Genomic DNA, 26,548 nt, shown 5'->3' on the forward strand with positions numbered 1-26,548 from the left:
GGACCTCCACCCGACGCTAATTTCAACCCTTGCAAGGAAAGAACGTTTTGAGGTGCTATTCCTGCATTTAACCACGTTGTAACCGTTTGACTTTTTTTTTCTGCTACACTTTGAGTATATATAGCAACTGGGAATATATATATATATATATATATATATATATATATATTCATATATTCATATATAATATTTTTTGCTTCGCGGGGTAGTCTAAGTGTTAGTAAAACACAAGGTTCAGAATAGTTTCATCCCAGTTCCGTTGTTTGTCATTACAAATTTCACTGGCAGCAGGAATAAAACGAGTAACAAGCCATTGTTGCATTTCTACCTGATACATGAACCGCATAATACTCTCGCAAAGTATGTTAATCATTTTGAAAGAGCCGCGAGCTCTAATCAAAATATTAACAAATCGGATATTATTTTGTGTGAAGTCGCCTCATTTCTCGGTAGTGTGCCGTGATACATTCTACAACAGCATCTAGCGGATCGTTAGTTGGGTAGTAATATACGCCTAATTTTAGTAACAAGAGCTGACACCGTTTTTACCATTGCCACTCACAAGATTAGGAGAAAAGGGGGTTACCCCACCCTCATTAAAAGCTTTTAACAATGGCCTTTAAGTGTCGGGTTATGTATCATGCATGGCGCCCTGCACGGCTGTGATAAAAGCAAGTATAGAGTAAATTATGAAAGTGTGTAACGAGGTACCATGGCAACTATCTGGAGGTTTTTATCTGATTCAGACAGTGCACTTTTATCGTCCTGTAATTCTGCAAAGAAAGATGAACGTAGTGGTTGACAGTGTGTGTGTATGTGTGTGTGTTGAGTGTGTGTGTGTGTGTGTGTTGTGTTGTGTGTTTGCGTTATGTGTATATGTGTGTGTGTGTGCGTGCGTGTATGTGTGCGTGCATGAGTGTGTGTGTGTGTGTGTGTTTGCGTGTGTGTAACAGATACTATCTACAGAAGAGAGAATAATGATATTGTTATGGGTATTCTCCATTCTTGGCGTGGTAATATCAGCGTTGGCTCTCATATCGACAGATCCTGGGCCCTGCTTTATAAAGAGTTAGAATTGATTATTATAGTTGATTTCTATCATAAGTCTATGGCAGTCTGTGCGGTAAGGAAATTTATAATCGATGTGCATCTTTTGATAAAACGGGGCCCTGGTCATGTCGATTCATCTCACCCAGACTCGCTGCTTTCTACTAAAGGTTTCTAGCATTCAATTTGCATTCGAGTAGGCCCTAGGTCTGTTGTATAACATTAATCCCGCACATCAGAAGCATGCACAGCTATAATTTTGTGCCTCATTCATTTCTTCTTCTTCTTCTTCTTCTTTTTTTTTTTTGGAGGGGGGGGGGGTTGTTTTTTTTTCCTGACAGGCAAAAAGTCATTTTCAGTCCTATAACCAACTTTGCCTGCTCATTCTGATAATGTAATCGGGTAATTAATTTCCCATTTGCCTTTCGAAGGAGAACTATTGGAAGACAGCACGCACTACGCAAGCACGCTCCAGTGGCATCAGCCGCGAATGTTTACGATTTTTGTCCACGTACATTGCTAATAGCACTCTCTTTTTCACTTTCATGAATATCCCATAAACCTGTCCATAGATTAATTCACTTGGAATGATAGGTAACGCCATATAGAAATTATGTTTTTGGAAAGCGCACCCTTCCTTGCAGGGCCTGCACATTGGAGTTACACTGTTATTAACCACGGTTAAAATAAATGGAATAGCGAACAAGGATGATAATGATGATCCACGTGACATGATGGACGGTCTCTTTAAAACTATACGAGTCGCCCACGCGATTAATGTTCTATACATACTGCAGGTATTCGTTTGGAAGATCACGCTGTCTTCGAGTGACTCTCCAATCATCGGAGTGTTGAAGGGACTGCAGGTGAAATGGAGGGATAATTGTGGGCTGGACAGCGAACCTAAATCTAATAGAGATTGCCCGTATTGATTTCTTACAGCTTGATTTCCATTACCAGTCGCAGCTTTGTTACTGAAATACATCTGAGTAACGTTGATGGATCTATTACGCTGATGGGGCGCACGCCGCGGCGCCTCGACCTTCAGACAGCTTTAACTGTCCTGTGGCTGCCTAGAAAACAAACAAACAAACAAACAAGAAAACAAACTAAAAACAAAACAAAACCTGCAAGCAAAATAAAATGCGAAGGCGATCCGTTTTCTCGAATAACGTGTCACCCTCTCACTATCTCTCGCGTTCTCCCCAGTCTCTCTATGCGGATGCATTCATGAAGAGACGAGAGATTTCTGGCTCGCGCCGTGAAATTAGTGATATTTGCGGTGCAATTCCTCACCAAATGCACTTGCTGTTGGCTCCAAACACAGTATGACGTGTGTCGCTCCGCTATCGCCCGCTGAAATCAGCTGCGTGTGTTATCTGCCAGCTGAGCCCGATGCGGCGCTTGCGTGGCTGCGTTAAGTGCATGACGCACATGTAAAGAGTAGTGTCGGTCAGAAAACAACTCGGGTCGAGAGAGCTCCGGAGCTCATCTCCACATATCCAGTCCAGAAACCCTCACGACCCTTTATCTTACCCGACCACAGTCCATTATACTCGCGATTGAACTCTCCTCACACAACGCTGTTCATCATTTAAGAAGAACAGAGGGTGGCTCTTGTTTAACGCTCGTGAAAGTTTATTGTGTCAGCAAGATGAACAATGTTTTGTCGTACTTTACTGGCGGAATTGCAAGTTAGCTTATGTGGACTTAACTTCCCGTCCTTTATTCCCTTGGTCTAAAGTGGATACTCATTATCAAGCACGGATTCGCCACAGCCAGGCAGTCACCAATCATGTCGTGTGAGTTGAAAAGATATTTCTCCCAATGTTTATCTTCCTTTCGTTCTCCCCCTCCCTCCCCACCCTCCCCTCTCTTCTATTCCATTCATTGTTTTTCCGCGTGATTATTTCATACAACGGAAGAACTTCGCATGCTGTTTGTCACTGCTGTTGAAAGTCGGGCATGATTCCACTTCATCTGCAGCCTTGTTGTTTGAACTAGTTCGACGCCTCCATGAATTTTCATTTTGCACTTGAACTGAGGTTTCTACACATGCTTGTATTTCTCTCGTCTGTAAAAGAAGATTCTTCCTCATGTACAGCCAGGAAAAAAAAAAAAAATTAGTGTTAATCTCCGTTCGCAGCATGATATTTCTTTTTTTTTTTAACACTACTTGGTTAATTCATTTGACTTTCTTTTATAGGTTATTAGTGTTTGTCAATTTTGTTAAGTTTGCACAATATTTCATACCTATGACAAGAAAATCTAGAGTTATGTAAAATTTACTTGAATCAATTACCAGTATTACCTCATGACGGTCACAAAATTAGCAGAAGAAAAGTAATATGGAACCGATCCAGTGTAGCAGTGTAGGCCTGTATAGTAACATAATTATATATGTATGTAGGCCTATATATATATATATATATATATAATCTACAAGCAGGTCTAAAAAAAAGTCTTCTTAATAAGTGAAGTGGTGAACGACCAAGCCGAAATGACATGGGAAAAGAATTTCTCCCGTGTCGCCACATGTTTGTGACAAAATATTGAATACCTTGCGAATTTTCTGGGACAATTTTCCCTCTTCTTTTTCTTCCTTTTGAGTAACATAATGCCATCCGCCAAAGGCTGAAAAATAATGTAGATTGGCTGGCGGGGAGTCTTTTCTCATTCACATCCAACGTTGTCGTGCGGTTGTACCGACGACGTATATTGAAAGGAGTTAATTAAATTTGTGGGAACCGACATTGTCGTTTTTTTCTTTATCTTCAGCCACAAACATATTGTAAGAATTATCATCAAGACAGGACCAATGATTGTGCAAAAGCGCTTAAAGGAATTACGATTGCCAGTTTTCAAGTCTTTCCATTCATTGTTCAAAAATTTTCACTGAGTATTGAGTTTGATGGTATAATGTGTCACGATTTTAAAGCCCAAGGTATCTTCGGCTTTGGCATTAAAAACTGAATGCCTGCTTTGGATTAACTTCGTGTCATACACCTCGGTCTGTTAAAACGTCAACCGAGGTTTTTTTCGAGGGTTAACTTCATTCGATTTCGTTTCTTTTGTGTTTAATTTTGAAAGGAAATTACATGCGTTGATCAATTGCATATCAGATAATTATGATAATTATGAATATGTGAATTCTCAAGTTTTGTGAGCAAGTTTTCATATCTTCTGGAGTTTATTACCTTATTGTATATAATTATGTAAAATCGAATGTACATTAATAAATTAAACATACTTTTAAAAAACTTCTAAACGAAACGCTTACCAGGTAGGAGGAAAGAAATAGGTACTGCGATACAAGATGAAAATGTAATGTATACAAATATAATGTAAAAAAAAAGTCATAAACATATTATACACTACATGAAAGAAGTTCATTGCTACAAACAGGTCCTCGCTTTGGCGCCATTATAAGCCTTTTGCTGTATATGTTATAATGCCTATAAACATGAGTTGCTGCTTTAAAGGGAAGGGCGAATTCCTGCTTGGTATAAGATTGCCTGACTTTGAAGTGTCTTCACGCATATGGCAAGTATGTGTTGAGAGGAATTTATTATTCTGAGCTTACCTTATCCTGGACAATTTCGTCTCAATTTGAATACTTCTCTCTCTATAAATGGTGCACACAAGCACACAATCACGCGTTTTATTTGATGTACAAACGGCTAACAATTTCCAGGTACCTCCAGCAATATCTTCAGTGGTTAAGCCTTAGTGCCTTCGAAGGATTTATATGCCAAGTGTCTTTTTCTGTGAATATGCTTCTTCCTTCCAGTTTATGGAACTATAGAAGTTGTAAAGAACGCACTACGTTCATAAAAAGAACAAAACGATAAACAAATGAACTCCCCTCCCCCAAAAAACCAAAAAACAAAACAAAAACAAAACAAAACAAAAAACGACAACAACCCTAAAGCAATAATATTTTTCAGCAGGGTCAATGTTGTGAGGCAACCCAGGATGAGATCGGTAAGAGGAGTTGAGGAATTTCAGAGGTTTTCTTCACTTCATTAATGCGAGCAGCATTTACAGCGATTGTTTGTGCGTCCTAAATTACCTGTCCATTTTTCAATGTCGGATTTGTTGACGTTTATAATACGTTCTGCATGGGACCTCCAGGGATTCTTTTTTTTTTTCTCACACCCACTCATAGTCAGATCTGCAGCTACCTCTTAGATGTTATATCATATTACTGCCTCTTGCGGTCTCAATCTTTCTTCTCTCTGTGTATGTCTTTTTCTCTTTAGAGTGAGAGAAATAAGACGTAAAAACAGAGCCGAGAGCGTGCAATTGTTTTCCCTCGATGCTGTCCATTTGCTCTTGGCGACATTTCCAATTTGAATGACAAGATAAAATGGGAAGTCAGCCACAAGTTATCTGTGTGTGTGGGTGACAGATTGGACAGGACGATAAGGGTTGGATTGGAGAATGAGTGAATGCACTCGGTTGTGTAGCCAAGGAATGTCGAGGTACCAAGTTTATTTTGGTGTACGGATGCAGTCGAAATTGCTGTTAAAAACATCTGGAAATATCACTGAATAAAAAAAAACAACATTTTCATCACAGCAACATGATACAGAACACTTCTTTTGTCATCATAATTATTCATATCTAGACAAAATTTCAAAGAATAAAAGCAGGGGAAAAGTGTACGTCCTTACCTGTTGCTTTTCTTTTCTACGGTGCTTGCTCTTGGCGATCAATTAATTTTGTTTATTATTTCCGTATTAAAAAAATAAAATACAAATATAATTATGTAAGGAAAAATTTCAAAATACGTTGGACAGAACGTCATCAGAGATGAAAATATGTCATTACTCCTGGTCTTCCGTGGGTCCCGCTTTTGAAAACAGTCATAAATTGGAAAACAAAACAGAGTAAAAATGGAACATGAAATAGAAATTGAAGTATAGAACGGTAAAACAATAATTATTTACAACACCCGTATGATATACTTCGTTTAACGCGTATTCAAAGTAGTTTTCGTGGATTTTGGCTCAGTATGCACACATATAAAGCTACTTCAATGCTCAAACACACAGACATTCACGCTGACGAAGATTTAATTATAGAACTATATAATACAGTGTGTTTGTATTCAAAAGCCTGATATGTTCAAATTTTACCATACGTAGTGCATGTATCTTGTGTATGTATACTTGTCTCATCTTAGATGCATACTGGGTATATTGCGAGCGCATTCAAGATCTTCTTGCCACTAAATTGACTTTAAAGTAGGCCCGACGTTTTCATTGATGACCAAAATAACTGTTGTTCTTTCCCCATTATCAGATGATTAGCGTTGCATAGGCATGTCCAACTTTATCAATTAAGTGGCTTTTTCCCCTCATCTCTCTCTCTCTCTAATTACCCACCCAACAAGGGGCAAAGGTGACATCTCCGTAGCTGTGTGTTTTATGGAAATTATCTCCTTTTCATTACAGTCATTTAGCACATTATTTGCTCCATGTACTGTTTGCTAGCTGGCTGGCTACACAAGGCGCCGGTTATCTCGATAATAAGTGGAATCTAATAGATAATTGGCAATATCTTCCACACACCAGGTGTCTGACTGGCATGGCTTTCGCATGGCGGTTAGGTGCTACAGCAGGCAACATGGTTATTGTGCGAATGAGGTGTGTTGGTGTCGTCCGACTTCCAAACATGTGCCTGCAGAAAGCAGACGCACACTTCAGCGAGGGTCGGATCTGCTGGTATAGCAGCAAGCAAGTAAGCAAGCGAGGTGGGCGGCTTTAAAAATGGATAGCATGAAAAGGTTATGACCACTTTAAGTTTCTCCTCAAAGGGTACTGCCGCCAAATGTATTGAGCATGTTGTCCTTTTATGCGCGGTACACAAGGGAGTCGGTGTCTTGTGGAGCTCGCTTACTTTTCGATATATATATGAAGAGCTTGCTTTTAAAAGGTGCTGTATCCATTGAAAATGATAGATTTAGCGCCTTTTGGAAGCAAGCTCTTCATATATATTTTTAGTTCCTTTCCTCTCTCATTAAGCTCAGTTCTTTTGTGGGTTTTCCGATCAGTATCATGCGATAATCTTCTACAAATCGACTTTCGATAATGCTTCTAAGGGTTTGAGGTGATTTTTAATTGATATATATTTATTCATTTATTCATTTATTCCTTTGTCTTTAAAAGCAGGGTACTTAGTTCCATACAGAGACACAGATGCCTACTTTACAAGGGAGTCCTGCGTCAATATTTACATTACAAAGTGTGTGCAATCAGTACGAAAAAGCCAAACAAACATAAATATATGATAAGATACAAGTTGTAAACAATCGATTTGTATAAGAGTATAAAACATAAGAAGGACAAACACAAAAACAAGTGATAACATGGTATCTCACTACATAGCTCGTGCACTGGGTGTCATACTGTATTAAAATAGAGATTGGTTTTGTCGCACATGTTTAATGAATGCCTGCAATGAAGAGGGTGTTGGAATAGATATGGGGAAGATAGTGTGCTTGCAGCATATGAGAAAGAACATTATATATATTTGTAAGAAACGCATCGCTCTTTCCCTGTTACGTAAGACTCAAACCGCTGAAGTTCAATTTCACTGATGCCTAAGTACGACAAAAGCAGGTCATGGGGTATGACATCGCAGGCCTTTTCTTAAGTCTAAATTGTAAAAAAAAAAAGACTGGCCCAACCACATTACCTGTGTCAAGGTTTTCACTAGAAAAAAAAAATCACAAATCCTTGTTAAACACGCTGTGGTTGAGTGACTGGGTCTAAAACCCGTTTTGGATTCCCACAATAGATCTTCTTTATCCAAGTAGCTAAGAAGCTGAGAGTGAAGTGCTTATTATATCCGAAAACTTTTGCTACAGTGGATAAGACTGAGATATTAAAGACGATGATTACTGATGTTCTAAGGATTTTGTTTTTAGGTACAAGTACAATTTTAGCAAGCTTAGATAAACGAACGGATAATCCTATTTGTAACAAGTCGTGAACGATATGCCCTAAAGGTGAGGCTATCACTCTTTTTTTTTTTAATTTGGGATGAAGTTCATCCAGTCCAACAAACTTTGTACTGCCAATTTCTGCAAACCCCCTTTGAACCAAGATCTACACTGATTTTAATAAATGAATTAATAGAAAAAAACAGATCATGCACGGTTCACACAATTCAAAGACTTTTCTCGTTTCTAGGTTTTGTCATGCTTTCCATCATTACCACAACATAATTTGCCAACTGAACATCATATTCAACTATGTTGCAATCCTATGTAAATCATCCATCGGTTCCCCCTCCCTATATATTTGGCTATATATTACTTACTTTCTCATTTGGCAATAAATATTTTAGTACCTTTTTAAATTTTTTACTTCATTATAATAATAAGCCCTCTTTAAAATTTTGCTCAAATTATTTGCCTCAATTTATTTCTATAGTATATGTTGTTTTCCTCATATTGTTGTACTATTATTTTCTCTTGTTATATTTACGTTATCTAGCTATACTATCATTAATCCATGGTAATTCCTTCTGTTTTTAACGTACGGTAACGTACAAGATCTGTAGGGGGCATGTTTCTTGGACATTCTTCAAAAAACAAAACTTCATGGAATTAACACCATAACAAGGAACATCTTTATCTTGTGGACATAATCTATTCCAGTCAGCAGCAGCCAAGTCACCCAGAAAGACATATTGATTGGAAAATCGAAAAAAAAAACCCCGAAAAGACAAGGTTCTTGGTACATGCTGTTGTGTCTTTGACCGTGTAATTAAGTGTTCACTTAATCCAAGTGACTTTACACCATATAATAAAGTTCGCCTTAAGACTGAGACACAAAAAACAGGTCTATCAGCGTATACTACTGTTGAGGTCGCCCTGATGGGTTGTCGAATGCACTGCAATAATCCCACCAACCTACTCTATTAATACAATTAAAATCCCATTAAAGGATGATTCTATCTGATTATCTAGGCTTTCTTCTAACAGATCAAGGAAAGACGTTTGACAACTAGGTTTCTATGGGCTACCCCAACAAAAGGACTAGCCTCGTGTTTGTTTTGTTTTGTTTTGTCGTCGTTGTTTTGTTTTTGTTTTTTCTCTCTTTTTTTTTTACCTGAGCTAACAAAAATTTTGAAGATGAATATATAGCCAGTCCAAGGTTTCCTTCGGATCATCGTATTTCGGTTGTGATATATTTATACATTCAATGTGTATACCCATTCATGGCATTGCGTACAATTCAAAGCTTCTTTTTTTTTGGGGGGGGGGGTGTTTTAACACTTTTATCGCTCCTATAACTCATGGAAATGAATAAATCATTTACACTAGCAATCAAATAAAATATTCAGCAGCTTGCTACACTGATGTAACAAACACAAGAAACCTGAAAACAATGAAACTGTCACTTCATAAAACGTTCAAATCAGTTGATTTCGTGAGATTTGAATTTCGAGTCACCTTGACGCGGACACCGCTCGGTGTTTTTACGACCATTGTTTCTCCTTCGGTCCAGATTTTGTGATATTTTTGTCTTGCTTGTTTTAATGATTTTCCAAAACAGATGAGCTCTCTTCTTCGTCAAGTTCTCTTAATGAAGATGGCCTGATCTGCAGACTTTTGGAGATTCATTCTAGCACTGCACACCTTTTTACGAATCCGATAATATGTGACTTTCACGATGAGCTTGTGGGGCATTGTCCTTTGAGGGGATCTCCTGCGCTGGTCAATTTTTATTCTAAAAGGCATCTCAAGGAGAATGTTTCAGTGCTTCTTCCCTCTCTGTCCATGATATATATATATATATATATATATATATATATATATATATATATATATATGAAGACGAAAATGTTGACACAATCCATGACAGATCTTGTGTCGAAATGTGAACTAAGAATTTTACGCTCCTATACGTATAATCATAATTTTATTATTTTTGCTGTCAACATCGTTTAATTGTATATCACATTTGATATAAGTATCATATACAAGCAATTCTAACATTTTGCCTTCAGTATATTGAAGTGATGGGAATAGTGTGTGTGTGTGTGTGTGTGTGTGTGTTTCATTCTGTTATTTTCAACCTCCTGATGAATATTGTGTCGAAGTTATGAAAAAACAAGATATTGAGTTATCGATATAGGTTTGACAGGCGGCGGTGCCTTTTGCGCCTCAGACGATTCCGCGAAATAACGAAGGGGCTCCACCTAATGAGTGTACCCAGTAATAGACGAGAACCAAATAAACGCCAGCATTAATAGATTGATGGGTTTCGTTAAAGAAGTCGGATTACCGCTATCTTTGAAAGTCCATCACCAACTCAGAGTTCTTCGTAATGATGCAGAGATCAGCGCGCAAATTGAAATAACAGGGTGAGAAGACGCCGAAAGTGCTGAAAGCTTTTCCCTCTCCCAGTCAGTTTTGAAACAATTTGAATTGATATTCATACTTGCTCACACTACTTACATTGATCTACTCCACTCCTACGATATTGGAGAACCGCGGGAATGATTGTACGTCAATTCATTTAGCCCCCCCCCCTTCCCCTAAGGTTTCTAAGGTTCTTTGCTTTATTATTTACGTGCAAGAAGGTGTTGGTAAAGTCCCACCGATATACATTCAATACTCAAAATCAAATGCATGTTTTCTTCTTGTTTTATGTAATTATGTAACTTACTCCCTTTTGTATTCAAATGCGTTATATTAGCTCAATCATGTCACTCATCAATATTTTGTCAGGTCACTTTACAAAGAAAAAACACTTCACTCACTATTATTTTCACTCATTATTTTCAACAATAATAAAGTCACAATCTCTAGCCATTGCTAAAGTACACATCGCCAAGTATTATTAAGAACACATAAAACGCATTGGACACAATAAAACACACTGCCGTCTTTAAAGAAACTGTATAAACAAAATATATAGAAAATTCAACGTATTTTTACTTTTCTAGCTTGATGATAGAGCATTTTAACTAACCTCTTTCAGAAAGCAGGGAGAAATAATATCACCTTTAACATCTATATGTCAATAACAAATGGAAGGAAAATGCGATTTTCATTTAAAAGAAATGGAATTTTGTCGAATTCTCTTTATATTTTCTTTATATCGTTGTACATGCAGGATGTCATGAACTATAGTAGTCTTCTAAGCTATAGAGATGGCGGTACCGACAGTTTAAAATTCAAAACATGAACCGATTGTCTGATTTTCCTCAAACTTCGCTGACGTGTGGTACTAATACTTTACAATACAATATTATACTGTACTGTACTATACTATACTATACTTCACTATAAAATACAATGCGATGCAATACAGACAATAAAATACAGTACAATTAATTCTTAATAAACTCTTCCCATAAGGCTCAAAGCGCTTACAAAATTGCAAAAATTAAACATTTATAAACGCAATGCAGAGTTATAAGGTATTAATGGAAAAATTTTGACTATAACATAGGTTTTCCCGGCCAATTTCGCACTTTTGTCAGTCCATTTGATAAAAGATTCATTCAATTTAGCGAAAATCCTCGTCACTGCACATTCTGTCATTCAAAATTGCAACTTGTTCGTTCAATTTAGCATTTCGGTCAATGAAATTCGCACATGTGCCTTTCGAATTCGTAAAACGGGCATTCAAATTGGCACGTGCTCTTTAGTCATTCAAATTCGCCAGCACTGGCAGAAAATGGTATTTCAGTCATTCAATTTCGCGTATGGGCAGTCAAATTCCAAATATGTTCATTCAAATTGGCGTAATGTTATTTCTATTTTGAAAAGGTGAGAACCGTGATTTATGCGTATTTAAATGTGAATTTTTGTTTCATCCACACACTGTTAAGTATATAGTAAAGGTATCTTTGACCCTAAATAACTCAAATTTGTTGTTCTGTAACGCCCCTCTTCTTCCATACATGTTATCAGAACTATACATGCCGTGCTTGCACCAGTACCATAGATTCACTTCACTTTCTTATGTCCAGTCATGGCAGCACGAGTTAGATACAGGCGTATCTCTCAAGAAAACAGGGAAAGAATCATAGAAGCATTTGAGGGTAATAACCTTGACAAATTGATGGCTAGAGCTGATCCAAGAACTTTTATTTATTCCTACTGATAATTAACGCAATCTAGCACCCACCAAATGAAAATAATGAAACATGCAGATGTAAGAAATAATCATGTAAATTGAAACCTCCTTCTCCCAATTATTGACAAAACAAACTTGAGATCAATGTATCTGTGAATGAAATAATGCTATCGAACATTATAAACACATACACTTATTTTGAAAGTACTGTTGCAAAGGTGATATCAGAATAAAAGCATAAGCGTGTCTGCTAAATTGACTGCAGTAAATGCGAAATTGGATGCCCAAGAATGAATTCGAATGAACGAGCGCAGCGTTTACGTGATCACGTGACTATATCGTGCTAAATTGAATGAACGATTTGCGAAATGGTGCTTGTCTTACGAATTTGAACCGAAAAAGTGCTGATTCGAATGATGTAAAAGGTAATTTGAATGCTCCAAAATTAATTTGAATGAAAAGATTTTAAAATTGAAATACCGAACATGCCGTCTAGGCTAAATTGTGCTAAATTGAATGCAGCAATTAGGAATTGGACTGAAAAAAGTGCGAAATTGGCCGGGAAAACCTATAGTATTCAAGCGTCAATCCATCTTTGGACATCACACAGTAGATTCACAGAGGATATACACAAACGTGTATCTATGTATAGGCATACACTGTATGTATACATATTCACAGACACACATGGTACTGTACCTGTGCAGAGCTGGAAATTGCTGTGTATTCTCTCAATCCACATGTATATTTTGGTTTGGTTTTTGTTCGCCTGTCTCACCATGATAAGCCACCTTTTATAAGATAGCCTATTAGATATTACTCTACACTATAGTCGACCTGTTGATTCTCTTATAATATAAATCGCAAAACGTGGCCTAAACTTGAAAATATATACATATATATGATATGATATACTTCCTCGTAATATGGCAGTGAATAATCGAAATAGTTTACTGTCCGAATTGTGTTTATTCTCAGGTATTTTCCAGTCACGGGAATCGTACCAATTATCACGATGTTCAGGTCAATAATCGACAGGGTTGTTCTTAAACATCTAATGGACCCCCTTTTAACTGAAAGCCTCGTGCGGTCTGATGGGAATGAGAGATACATTGTACTATCTAGGAGGTTATCATTAATGGAATACTGCAATCCGTGCGTAAGAACTTTGGTAAGGGGTATTCCTCCCCACAACATGATATCTTTACGTATGGTCTTTTATCCACCACGTTCTACTTCACCGACATGTAAGAACATTTGCCTCAGGTAATGTTGGGAAAATAAAGATAGCAGGGTCTTCTCATCGAATAAAAACCCCAAACCATATAATATGATCATCATTATTGTTATCATTGTTACCATGTTTGGAAGATGCATTGTCAATCAATCGATGTTTTAAGCTAATTGAATAGATGCAAACTGCATTTCCGATCATGTCTTTTCAAAAGGTCTTGGAGAATTAATTAAGACGTTCGAACAACATCCTGATCATTCTGCAGATGATTATGAGACTTTCTTTACCAGAAAGCGTCATTCTGTAGCTTAATATGTGATACTAAAATTGTTTATTTTCAAGAGAAGCTGTCCTGAAGTGATATCAAGGAGTTGTAGAAAACTTTAGATTATTTGTTGAACAGCATATTTCATTCCCTTGCTTTTTGTGATTCTGTAGAAGCACTATGCTACAAAATGAATTTTCCGTTTCTTTTCTGAGAAAATTCAGAAGACTCATAGTAATATCGGAGATGCTACTCTTCAGCCAATATCCAGTCTAAGTGATGATGACGACCCTCACGACATTTAAAGGGTGTGTACAGTTCTGGTCGAGGTGAAGATTTAGTTTTTAACGTTTTGTGAGATATTCAGAAACCACTCTATGAGATGTCAAAGAGCATGCAGTTCTAAGGGGTATCAAAAGTTTATTCGATGAAAATCGGTTTTGAAATGGCTGAGATATCCAAAAAACAAGGTGAAACAAGGAGATACTAATAAAGTTGGGGCATGTCGCCTTTTATTATTAGCACTTTTTGGGATATCTCAGCCATTTGAAAACCAATTTTCATCAAATAAACGTTGAATCCTTCTTAAAATTACATGCTCTTTCATATTTCATAAGAGGCTTTTAATTATCTCACTTAGGAATGTTCAAAACATGAATCCCCACCTCAACCAGTACTGTACAGTCCCTTTAACCACTGTCCCACTTTGCTCCTGTCACTGAAGACGAGGTGTATGCTGAATATAATAATACAGGTGCGAGTTTCTTAACTTGTCTCCCTCTGAATTAGATTTGTTAAGATCGCAACTGCTGATCTGTAAATTAACAAACATGCCGGAAAAAGGAACCAGTGGGACTCGAACCTGTCATCTACTGCTTTCCGGGCAGCGACACTACCACCAGGCTGTCCCTGGTTGCCGGCAGTGACACGATAAGTGAAGAAACTCGCATCTAAACCTTCACCCTTCTGAACAATATCTTTCTTTCATATAATAATGCAGCTGTCTGGATCCCATTCCCATTATGAAGGAAACTATTCATCACTTTCTCCCAGTACCATAACCAAAACCATTAATTCATGCGATAACTTGCCATCCTTATTGAGATCCTCAATTATCCGGCTTCTTCTTAAAGGGGAAATCCAGTCCAAATATAGGATAGTCTGATAAGAAAGAGTAAAATGTTACGAGTTCAACGGCTAAATTTTGATTGGAAGATTAGTGAGCATGTCATCCTCTCACAACTTGCCATAATTTTATAGCCTGTACATAAAATTTTGAAATTTCCGGTTTTTCATTCAAACGCAATTTATGCCCGAGGCTCAAATCCTGGTATCTCACTGATCTGTATTCTGAAGTTATTCAACCAAGAATAACATCAAGTTTCAGATTTCAACGACAGAAACACTAAATTTTTGTCATTTGTTTTGTACACAATCAATGGAAAATTGTGAGGTTATGACATGGTTAGCTCACTCATTTGCATATTAATATCCACTGTACAAGAACTGTTTTGCAGAAATTAGCAAAACTTCAACATTTGATAACTTCCTTTATTGACATCCGTTTTCAGTTCAATTTTTAACGTTGAACTCGTAAAAATTTACTCTTTTTTATTAGACTAACTTATATTTGGACTGGATTTCCCCTTTAAAGAGCATAAACTTGACCAGAATTGTCTTGACAACCAGTGCCTATCATAGACATGTCTCAAATCTCAGTTTTACTGGGAAAATGACGAAGAGGTATAACTTGTCTGACACTCACGCAGAATATATGCGCAAAAACGATTTATGGCATGCTCATCAATCAACCTACCGACCCAATCACAGCACGGAAAGTCATCAAAGTGAAAAATGCCATTTTGTTTGCCATGGATGAAGGTCAAGTAGTACTGGCTTTTATTGTACCTCGGATCTGCGTTCGATACCGTAGACCGGGATATCTGGTGGTCTCGCTTGTCGAGCAGGGTGTGTGTTCATGATACCGCATTACAACGGACTTGGAGAACTTGCTCAAGCAAGTGATACTGCCCTTAACTCAATCTGCAGCTTAGATATCAACCTATAGGCTATAACCCCTCACCCAACTATATTGCATCATAGTACGACAGAAGAAGAAGATTATTCATTATCTTGGTAATTGGACTTTTCATACATCTGTTAAAAACTTGAAGCACCCGTGAATAGTTGCCTTGAATTGTATAGTCCTCTTATAGAGGGAATTTTCGTTCTCTTACCACCCCCCTTTTGTCTTTCCTGTCTCCGAACTCGTAGTAACGCTATAGAGATCTTAACCACCACTGTTAACATCAACATAGGAAAAATAACTCGTGTGTTGTCCTGGGTAGATTATTGTGATGGTATTCTTTTATCTATCTTAAGTAGATTGCAAAGCTTACAGGATTGAGCTGCTCACTTTATATTCTAGGTGGACCGTCATCACAATCCCTCATTCCGGTTAAAGACTCTTTACTGGCTTTTGGCTAAGAAAGGGTTGTATGAAAGATATTGTTGCCTGGTTACAAAACCTCTAATAACCAAGTACCTGTAGATCCTTTAACAATTACACTGAGTGGTATATTCCCCTTACAGTAGGACTCTATACTTCTATAGTATCGCCCCCTTCCAATTCGTCTTCCTGTCCACGAACTTGTAATAAGGCTGAGATCGTACTCACCACTGTTAGTGCAACAGAGGAATAGGACAAACTCCTCACTTCATCAAATCTTCAACTTCTGTGCCCACTTTAAAGAAAATGTGAAAACTTGTTCCTTTTTCCATGATTGTAGTCATTTAAACGTTTTTACTTTGTCCAACTCAATTCTGATGCCATCCAGTGTGCATATTCTTCTCTCTCGAATTTTGTTGCGAGGATTTGTTACTTTTCATCTTCAAATTCTTTTCCATATACGTACATTGTAAATGCAATACAATAAGTAATATATGGAATTGATAACAACAAAATCTCAGAGTGGAGCCATGAATGCAGCATATTGCACGAAGCGGGTTGTTGCAATTAACCCGTAGTTATGCTCGAATATACTGACCGTATTTCCCCTAACCTCTTTTTTTTTCGGCTGTGATGGCATCGAGATAATTTTGATATTAGAAATAGCTCTAACTCTCTCTTTTAATCTCTCTTTCTCTCTCTGCGGTCTGTATATTTCTAGGTGATTATACATATGGTAAATTATGTAGATTATATATTAACACGTATCTATTACATACCCATGAATACGTATGTGGCGTGGGTCTATAGATATTATGTGTATTTACGTCATGTATAAAAATTATGTTATGTGTAAAATCTGTGTATAGATTAGTTACTTATCTTATTTGAAATATACTTTTATCTGTCTTTAACTATATAAAACACAGTTATCCACTTTTCTCCACTTATCTGCTTTTACATCATTATCTTGTTGATATTATAGCCAAAATGTAATGTACGTAGACTATCATTCAAAATAAAATGATGCAAAGGTCTGAGTCAGAAGGAATTGTGCGCATAAGGTAACTCTAGAATTTGTCAAGATATTCCCGAGGTGAAATCAAGGATTGGATTCCATAGCTACTATAGTTACCGCATGCCATCTATAACATCTAATTCCTATGCACTGACTCAAGAAAAGACATGAGCATCATTTGTTTTATAGAACGGTGAACATCTTTTTTTTTTCTCCTGAAATGCATATATTTTTATTATGTAACCTGATGGCAAATTTACTGGATGTATATCCGTTTGGCTTTCCATAAACGCATGGCAAGCAGTACCTTTTCTCTCTTTCTCCCTCTTTCTTCTTCTCTTTCTCTGTTTTTGTTGTAATGTAATGGCGTCATACCTCTTCTATGATGATTATGATCATAAAAAAAGAGATCTCTTTCAATATGGCTCTGATACCTGACCGGCTTGCATCGCAAATTGTTGCAAAATGTAATTTGGGAGAATATCACCCTCTCGATGAATTCTGATGTCATTAATTTTGAACGCCGCAAACCGGCGCGGCGCAGCGATGGAAGCTCGCCATCAATGTCAGTTAATGCGATGGGGAGAGGGGTGCTGTATTCTTCTTGAGATTAGAAAGGCAATGACGTGAGTGCGCTGATACGCATGCCTCGGGAAATGATTATCTATTCATGATAATCATTACCTGGAATATTGAAATTCCAAGTATATAGGACATAGGCCTATGCGCTCAAGATTACATTGATGGGCTGCATTGAAGCGCGAGAGACAATAACCTTAATATAGTGTACCTACCACCCCCTTAAAAAGACCAACGTAAATAACAACTCGGAATCATCGTATTTTTCCTCATTCATGCTTGAAATCTTGGAACCAGCCTTTCTGGAAGAGACACGAAAGCAAATATTGTGGTGCACAGTCGTCGTCCTTGCTTGACGTTGCCTTATAAAACATAGACATTTGGCCTTGAGTCTCTTTTCCCCCCAATGGCAGAGTTTTCCTTTTTCGTTAGCTTCCCTCATTTATAGACATTACTGTACTCCCTTTATAAGTTTGCACAGGAATTCAGCATTGGACACGTCTTGTTGACTCGCTGCGAATGTGTTCATCTTCAATGAAGTGGACAGATGCGCAACCTTATCCGAGCATCTTCCTGGGGGCAGCCGACGCTCTATCGCTATAAATAGCCCTTGTAAATCTGTGCGTCACAATCGCTTTAGTGAAAGCGTTCAATTCAAGCACGATGCAAAAGAGGCCATTAATCGATTTGTGATTTTAAGATTTTCCCTTCTATTTTGTTGTAATATTAAGACCAGACTTTCCCACGCAACAGATTGTCTGTCTGAAAGACAACTGTCCTAATTCAAATTGCAGGAAATCGCTGAAATGGCTGCGGTTTTTGGTTCATATAAAAAACAGATCAATGTAGAGCAGATTTTACTTGGTTGTTGATAACTTGTTTCCCATGTTTTACTCTAGTTAGCCTCAAGCAATCGCCAAATTCACAGCTATATTACAAGTGCCCGTACTAGATTTGGATTTTTTTATTTTTTTATTTTTTTTTAAAGTTGATGCTGACGCTGGAGTGGAAGCTACGCGTTGTATTGAACATGCAGGTCGAGTACATGAGGAAAATTTCTTCGCTTGTTGCGTTAGATGATGCAGAAACTAACCAGAAGGTTATCAAATTGTCAGAAATGGTTTAAGAAGATCATCATCAACATAATTGAAGTGCGTGAATCAAACACTGACTAGTTTCGTGAAACATACTGGGAAAAAAAAAACTGATGAAGGGATAAGGTAGCAGTTTGCTATTTCGAAGGTTTGTTAGTCCAAAGATTTGTCATTTCGAAGATTCATTGATTCGAAAACGTAACAGTGTTCGTTATTCCAAAGACTCGTTAATTAAAAAAATAATAATAAGTTTCGTTATTCGGGAGGTTCGTTTGTCCTAAAATGGAAAAGATTTCGGTATTCCGATGGTTAATCCGAAAGCGAAATAGGTTTGTTGTTCTGAAGGTACGTTACTCTGAAAATGGAAAAGTTCATGGAAATTCTTCCATGGAGATGTTTTATTGCAAGTGATTAACAAATATTATTGCCCTGTATACATCGACGTAAAGCGCTGGATTGATCAGTGTTATAATAGTATAGCCGTAATAAAAGAAATCATGGACGTACGTACTCGAGCAGGATTAATTCGAACCTACGACCTCCTGATCTCCGGACAGTCGTCATCTCTGCTAGACCACCGAGCTTCCGCCCGACAAGAAGTGTTGGCTCTAATCCTTATAGCATGCAGCGGGTACTGCGTAATTATTCAAATTCATGAAATTTTTCTGTCGAGATGTTTTCATTGCAACTGATTGACAAATTGCAGTAAATGATGACATCGACGTAACGAGATAGAAAAAAAATGCCTGTCCATGTTCAAGCTGACTCTCGATCATTGAAAGAAAGAGATGAAAACGAACAATACACAAGTTTTAACTTTAAAGGACAAGTTCACCTTCCCAGACATGTGGGTTGAATGAAAGCAGCAATATTTGTCGAACACATCAGTGAGAGTTTAGGGAAAATCGGACAATCCGTTCAAAAGTTGTGAATTTTGATGTTTCTGCTTAGTCACGGCTGGATGAGAAGACTACTATAGATGTCACATGTGTACAACGTTATAAAGAAAGAATAAAGAAAATTCAACATATTTCCATTTTCTCGCATAACAAAAACACTCGACTTCTCTCTTTCAAGAGGCAGGGGGAATGATATTACCTTTAACATATGTCAGTAACAAGACAAAGAAAATATGTGCACTTTATTCAAAAAGTAAAGTTTAGTGAAATTTTCTTTTTATTTTCCTTATATCGTTGTTCGCATGTGACATCATACACTGTAATAGTCTTCTCATCCAGCAGTGACTGCACAGATACTTTAAGAATTCATAATTTTGGAACGGATTGTCAGATTTTCCCCAAACTTTCACTGATGTGTTCTACTAATATTGTTGCCTTCACTCAGTCCAAATGTATATGAAGGTGAGCTTGCCCTTTAAGATAGAATTTGATATATACACAATGTATTTTGAATGTCCTTTTTTTCCCAAACAGTGGAATTGATCGAAACTAATAAGTAAACTTCATTAGGTGAGGTTATTGCCTAGCAATAATCTCCGTTTTTCCTGTCTCCAAAAATTGACTGTACTCTTCTCAACAAAGTTTTGTAGTGTAAAAGCATAGCCATCTATCATAAATATAAGCGGTAAGGGGCTGTAGTTTACCAATCTGATTTTGATGACATTGGGGAATATATACTTGTAGTACACATAGAATATTTTTATGATGAGATGCCTCACCTTATTAACATTTCAATGGATGCAGCTGATTAATATCATTTTGTAGCGCGTATGGAAATTTGATAATTCCATCACCTTGATGTCTTTTGCCTGGTGGTAGTGAAATACGTAACATGCATGTTTAGGTAATGAAATACGTAACATGCATGCTTGTACGATTTGTCTTCCGATTAATCCACTACGTGCCACATTAATAATCTGTCTATATGTTTGTGTGTGGAAAATTTGTGCACAAACCCACTGGCACAGAACGAGTTAAAGTCATATTCGAAGAGGTAGTATCATTGCCCTTCAGTGTGAGAGCAACCCGTTTTTAACAAGAGTTAATGGTACATCAGCATTTCTCACTAAAATACATTTTGTAAATCATTGTTTCTTTGGTTTGTTCCTTTTTTTCTTTGATAGAGAGGCCAGGAGGTTCGCGAAATGCCTAAAATAGCAGTCTTTTTCATAAGCATTACTTAACACACATGCTTTCCAAACATAGATTAGGCCTACCAGTGAATAGCAAATTGTGTGACGTCACATATGCCGGGTGATCAGGAGGCTAATGGAGTGCACTCAATAATCCTTTGCCGAATCGTCTGCCGAACAGAAAAACATGGATCCATGATTTTTGGGGCTTTTTTGGACGGTCTGGGTACCATGTCGTTTTCCACGAGTGAGCGAGAACTGAAATGAGATTGGACTGTGCTTCCAGCATCGACGAATATTAGAACCTATTTCCGCATGACGACATATCCCTCCCCCCCCCCCCCACTTTTATAGTAATTGTCACGTGCTACACGGGTCGACTTATTTTCTTTAGAGAAAAAACCTACTCCCTTCTTCGATATCTGCATCAGAAATAGTTTGCTAGGCGCGGACTATGTTCGGAGCATGGGGCGTGAAATTACCTCGGAAAGGCATTATGGCTTTGGATGTTTCCTCGTGATCTCTTTTCGGCAGAATGTCGAACGTGAGCAGTAACTAAATCAACTCATGACATTTCGCAGAGAAAGAGAGATGTGTATGTGTGTGTGTGTTTGTTTCTGTGTGTGTGTGTGTGTGTGTGTGTGTGTGCGTGTGTGTGTGTGTGTGTTTGCAAGTCCGTGAATCTGAAGATACAGACAGACGAAGAAAGAGACGCCAGTGACAGTAGGTTTATCAAATCATGGATAGCCATGACAAGTGCAAGTCTTAATAACACGCAGCCGATTGCACAACATCAGTCACGTGTGTTTGTCTCGTTTTTATTCACTCAATTTATCATCATCGTTGTTGTTTTTTTTTTTTTGCATTTATCGTATATTCTCCTAGTCGGTAGGCATGCATTCATCCATGCCAGAGTAATCGCAAAAATGGTATAGATATATCGATCTGTGTTGCCCGTAGAAGTTTTGGCTGACTTCCTGTTTTGTTTTTGCTTTTTGTTTTTGTTTTAATTGTATAGTCCAGCGGCATAGTGAAACGATAAATCGTTCAGATTTGTCTAAAAGCAAATTTGGCACACTTGGAGACTGACATAAATATATTTCATGCAGATCTGCATGGATATTAACAGTGATTGAGCCCTTCCGAATTCTGACGTCTTCTCCCGTTGCCGTGGTAACGATTAAAAAACCCCACATATTTCCAATCATACCATACAAAAATATAAAAAAAAAATCTATAAACTTATAGATTCGGAATTACTCGCTCTATTGCAAGACTCCATATTTTGAAATATATATTATGCACACACACACACACACACACACACACACACACACATATATATATATATATATATATATATATATTACTATATATTACTATTTATGTATATATATAAATGTAAATATATATACACACGCACACACTCACACACACATATATATATATATATATATATATATATATATATATATATATATATATAGTCAAACCTGTCTATAGCGGCCACCCGAGGGAGACAAAAAAGTGGCCGCTATAGACAGGCGGTAGTTAAGACGGGATATATATATATATATATATATATATATATATATATATATATATATATATATATACATATATAAAGTGCATATATATTTCCATTTGAATAATAAAAAAAATGTAATAAAAGTGACTTAAACTATAGATTTTGAATTACTTATCAAATTGCGAATAAAGTCATAGTCATTCCTCGGTGTTTCCTCCTCTTATCGTGGTAACTAAATATAATTGTTTGTTTGTTTGTTTTTTTTTGATTACTCAAATATCCAGTTATACAGTATTAAATATGGCAAAAGTGACTCAATCTGTATTTCATTTGTATTACTTTTCAGTATTTTGTTAGCAATAATGTTAAAAAAATATTCGTGACCATGGCAACGGAAGAAGACGTCGGAATTCTGAAGGGCTCAATACCCAAAACTGCTCAGAATATATCAGTTTACATCAATCTGTGCTTTTAGATATATTCGAACAATTGGTCTGATGTGTTGGGGCTATGCCGTTTGACTATCGTTAATATTCGAAACATAGGTCTTTGTCATTTTCGACCGCAACTAATGTTTTGATCTTCATTATTGAGTTGTCTAGCAAATGCTTCGAGTAAGCCCAACTTGTCTGCTCTGATGTGCTTAGAAAAGTCGGGGACATGCTACATTCATTATGATATGAAAATTAAGTCTTTAGAGAGAATTTCAAAGAAAGTGACCTAAGCAAAAGTGGACAAATAAAACGTCAACGACCTTCACCATATTTATGTGAGATAATGCGCGCAATTGTAGGTAGTTGTGTATGTTCATGTTGGTGTTTATTATGAAACATTGCGTGAAAACGGTAACTTTTTACTCTTTTCACAAACCATGGACTCAGTTTCAGAACTTTCATTTTGACCAAAGTCAACAAAGTCAAAGTCGACTTCATCCACTAGATCGATTTGATCTTTGGTAAAGATGGCTTAACTCGGCTTAGACGTTCGGAAAAAAAAAAATGTTCTCTCTTCATGCTCTTGAATTATTGATCCGAATACTTTGTTTCCCCCATTTTTGTTTTCACCACACTAATTGTAGAGCGCGAATCCGATTGGGCTGACGCCCCGGCAAGATTAGGAAATGTTGCGGAAGCCAATGTGTCATTTTGGCATTCTCTCCGCGTCAAGTCTGCGAACCACAGTTTCCTGGGACATTTTTACGAATATCTGCGTATCGACTGCAGACGAACCTCGGAATCACTCGAAAAGGGCGAGAAATGTTGCGGAAAATACTGATTGATATAGCAGGACAGCGCGGACACATCTATAGGATCACACCGGGAGTGGTACAATCATGGACTAAAACAATCAGGATGACTTTCCGACAACCATTTAGATGGGTGGACAATACGACGAAATGATGCAATCCTTCAAATTCTGTGGTTTTTTTTTCCTTCTCATTTTCTTCCTCAAGGGAAAACTGGACAAATAAACTCTATTCCTCCTCATGGGCACCGCTACCAGTTTGGAGTCAGCGTTGCTGATTGCTATGTCTCAGTCGTGACTGTAGATGTTTATAATATTGATCAATTTTACAAATGTAGCGAAGGAAACGATTATATATAGTAAAGAAGATCATTTAAAAAAATCTAATCCAAACTGAGAATAAACTTCCCAAGAGCTGAAGGGGTTTACTTCTTCCTTGTGGAAACTGTGGACAAAGAATCTGCGATCTTCGGGTTTGGCCTTGTTCTTGGGGCCTGGGGGACGTTGACTTTCTCCAGACGATCGTCAGAGGAAGAGATTTTTCTCGTTCAAAATTTGGGCGCGGAAAGTTTGCACTCGCCTCACGAACGTGCGGAAACGCCCGGAAGTGTTTAGGAATCACGGAGAGGTTGTCAAATGAATGCGTAATTACATATATTTGCGTTCCGCGTATTGTCCGTGCCCTATAAAGAGGACGCCAGATTTTTTTTTTTAATACCAAACTACAGAAAACATAGAAAAAAGGAAGACATATTATAACGTCACCCTTGTATGTGATACGAAATATTTGTGGGTCAATCCAATACTTGTTCGTATCTGTTGCGTCCTCACACACAATTTGTTCACCTATCTTAGCTTTTTTTTTTCTTCTAAGGACGAACATCCTGATCATTGTCATTATAATTATATTCATTCATGCGCAGACACATGATTTTTAAGAGTAGATGTTAGTATCTTTTTTTTTTTCCAGAGAGGTAATTCATATTTGATGTTAGGTTGCATGGTTATAGAAGCTAAAAGCAAACACTGAGATGTGTTGGCCCGACCAGGCAAAAAAAAAAAAAAAAAAAAAAAAAAAAACCAACAAAAAAAACCCAAAAAAAACCAAAAAGCAAACTAAAAAAAACAAACAAACAAACGAACAAAAATACAAGATTTGTGACTCACATTTTTGCTCTTATCTTTTTTTTTTCTTGGGGGGGGGGGGGAGGGATTTTGCAAGGAGACGTGTGTTTAGAATTATGTATGAGCACGCTTGTTTTCTACCATGGGATAGGGTTCGGGAGACGCTGGGCAGACGAGACGTCAAGCGCTTAATCCGGAGACTAAAATGGATGAAAGCACGACTTTTCCGGAATATTGTTTCCTTAAGGGGCAGGATTGGCGTGAAGATATCCCCGTCTTAGTTGCTGGTTGTTGTTGTTGTTGTTTTTTTTTTTGTTATTCGCGTGATTTTCTGTGCATGCTGACATTAAAGCCAAAACGTAGTTCTCAGAAGAGCTCAAGATTCACCTTCCTTTGCAGTTTGCTTGCGGTAGGGCCTACATCGAAAGGGTCTATTTAGAAACGTGCTTGGCTGACGCGATTTGCCAGGATAATTGAATTGCTTTGAAGTATTTTTAGATCAAAAGAGAAAAAAAAAATGTAGGGACCTGAAGTAGTGGGTAAGTAGAATGTTACGTTGCGATCCATCGTGCCCTAGCAATCATTATTTTCCAACAAGCTACATGCGATTCATTCGGAAGATTGGCCCGATTTGTCGATTATCGATAATTTCTTACAAAAAGTTGCGTAATAGCAACCACCATCGGGTATGCTCTGCTACCGTTGTACTTCCAGCGAATCTTCTTGTTTAATATTTCCCATTTTCGTCGTTGCCTAAATGACACATTGTTGTTATGGTCTCGCCACACACATTGATTATGCATAAGTGTACATTTCAGAGCCAAACCCGACAGTTCTGCAAGCATGATATGAGAACTATGTTTTCACTTAAGATAACGTGTGCATGTCTTTGCCTTTATAACAATTGCTATTCGCAGAGGCGCATGATGTGAGTCATTACGACTAAAATGTCAATGTGTTGATTTGATGGCTGTGTCGTGGGACACGCGTCACAATTACGTTTGCTTGGCATGACAATTAGCGCCATGTCGTGTGTGAATTATACACACACACACACACACACACAATATATATATATATATATATATATATATATATATATAAATATATAATATATATATAAATATATAAATATATAAATATATATATATACATACATACATACATATATATAAATATATATATATACAGCTATATATATATATATATATATATATATATATATATATATATATATATATATATATATATATATATACATATATATATACATATATATATATATATATGTACATATATATATATATATATATATAATTGATTATACAAATTGTATGCAGCAGTCATGAAATCGTCGGAGCATGGCAGTGTGATGAGTTCGTGAGGCTGAAAAAAAAAATAACAATCATCACACATCCATGGCTATCGTGACGTCCAATGATTTGATACCCAATCAATTAAGGAAGATGTTATGAAACAGCGGTCTAAAGTAAAACGAAACGAAACGAAACAAAACAACACCATACGAAAGAATACGTGATTAATGGTCGATGAGTGGTGATCCAGTGCATATGAGTGTTTTTTTCTTCTTTTTTTTTTTAATTTCACACGCGTCATCAGTGAATAGAAAGTTTCTGAAGTATGAAATGGTTTTTACGAAAGACAACTTTTTCTCATGATAAGTACTTATACTTTTCAGTCAAACATAGACAAAACAGAGATTTGAAAAGTGAGAATCTCTTGCAGCTCTGGTTGAAGTCAGTCAAA

General features: G+C 37.1%; 1 protein-coding gene across 1 annotated transcript in view; it reads left to right on the top strand.

The window, feature by feature from the left end:
• Window positions 1-6,678: 6,678 nt before the first annotated feature.
• LOC140236977 (uncharacterized) overlaps window positions 6,679-26,548 on the top strand; it is a 76,348-nt gene continuing 56,478 nt past the window's right edge. Inside the window, exon 1 of the mRNA XM_072316930.1 lies at window positions 6,679-6,805. Coding sequence (XP_072173031.1) covers window positions 6,679-6,805 — 127 coding nt within the window. The remainder of the gene's footprint in view (window positions 6,806-26,548) is intronic.

Source organism: Diadema setosum, chromosome 1 (genome assembly GCF_964275005.1).
Source record: "Diadema setosum chromosome 1, eeDiaSeto1, whole genome shotgun sequence".
Taxonomy (NCBI): domain Eukaryota; kingdom Metazoa; phylum Echinodermata; class Echinoidea; order Diadematoida; family Diadematidae; genus Diadema; species Diadema setosum.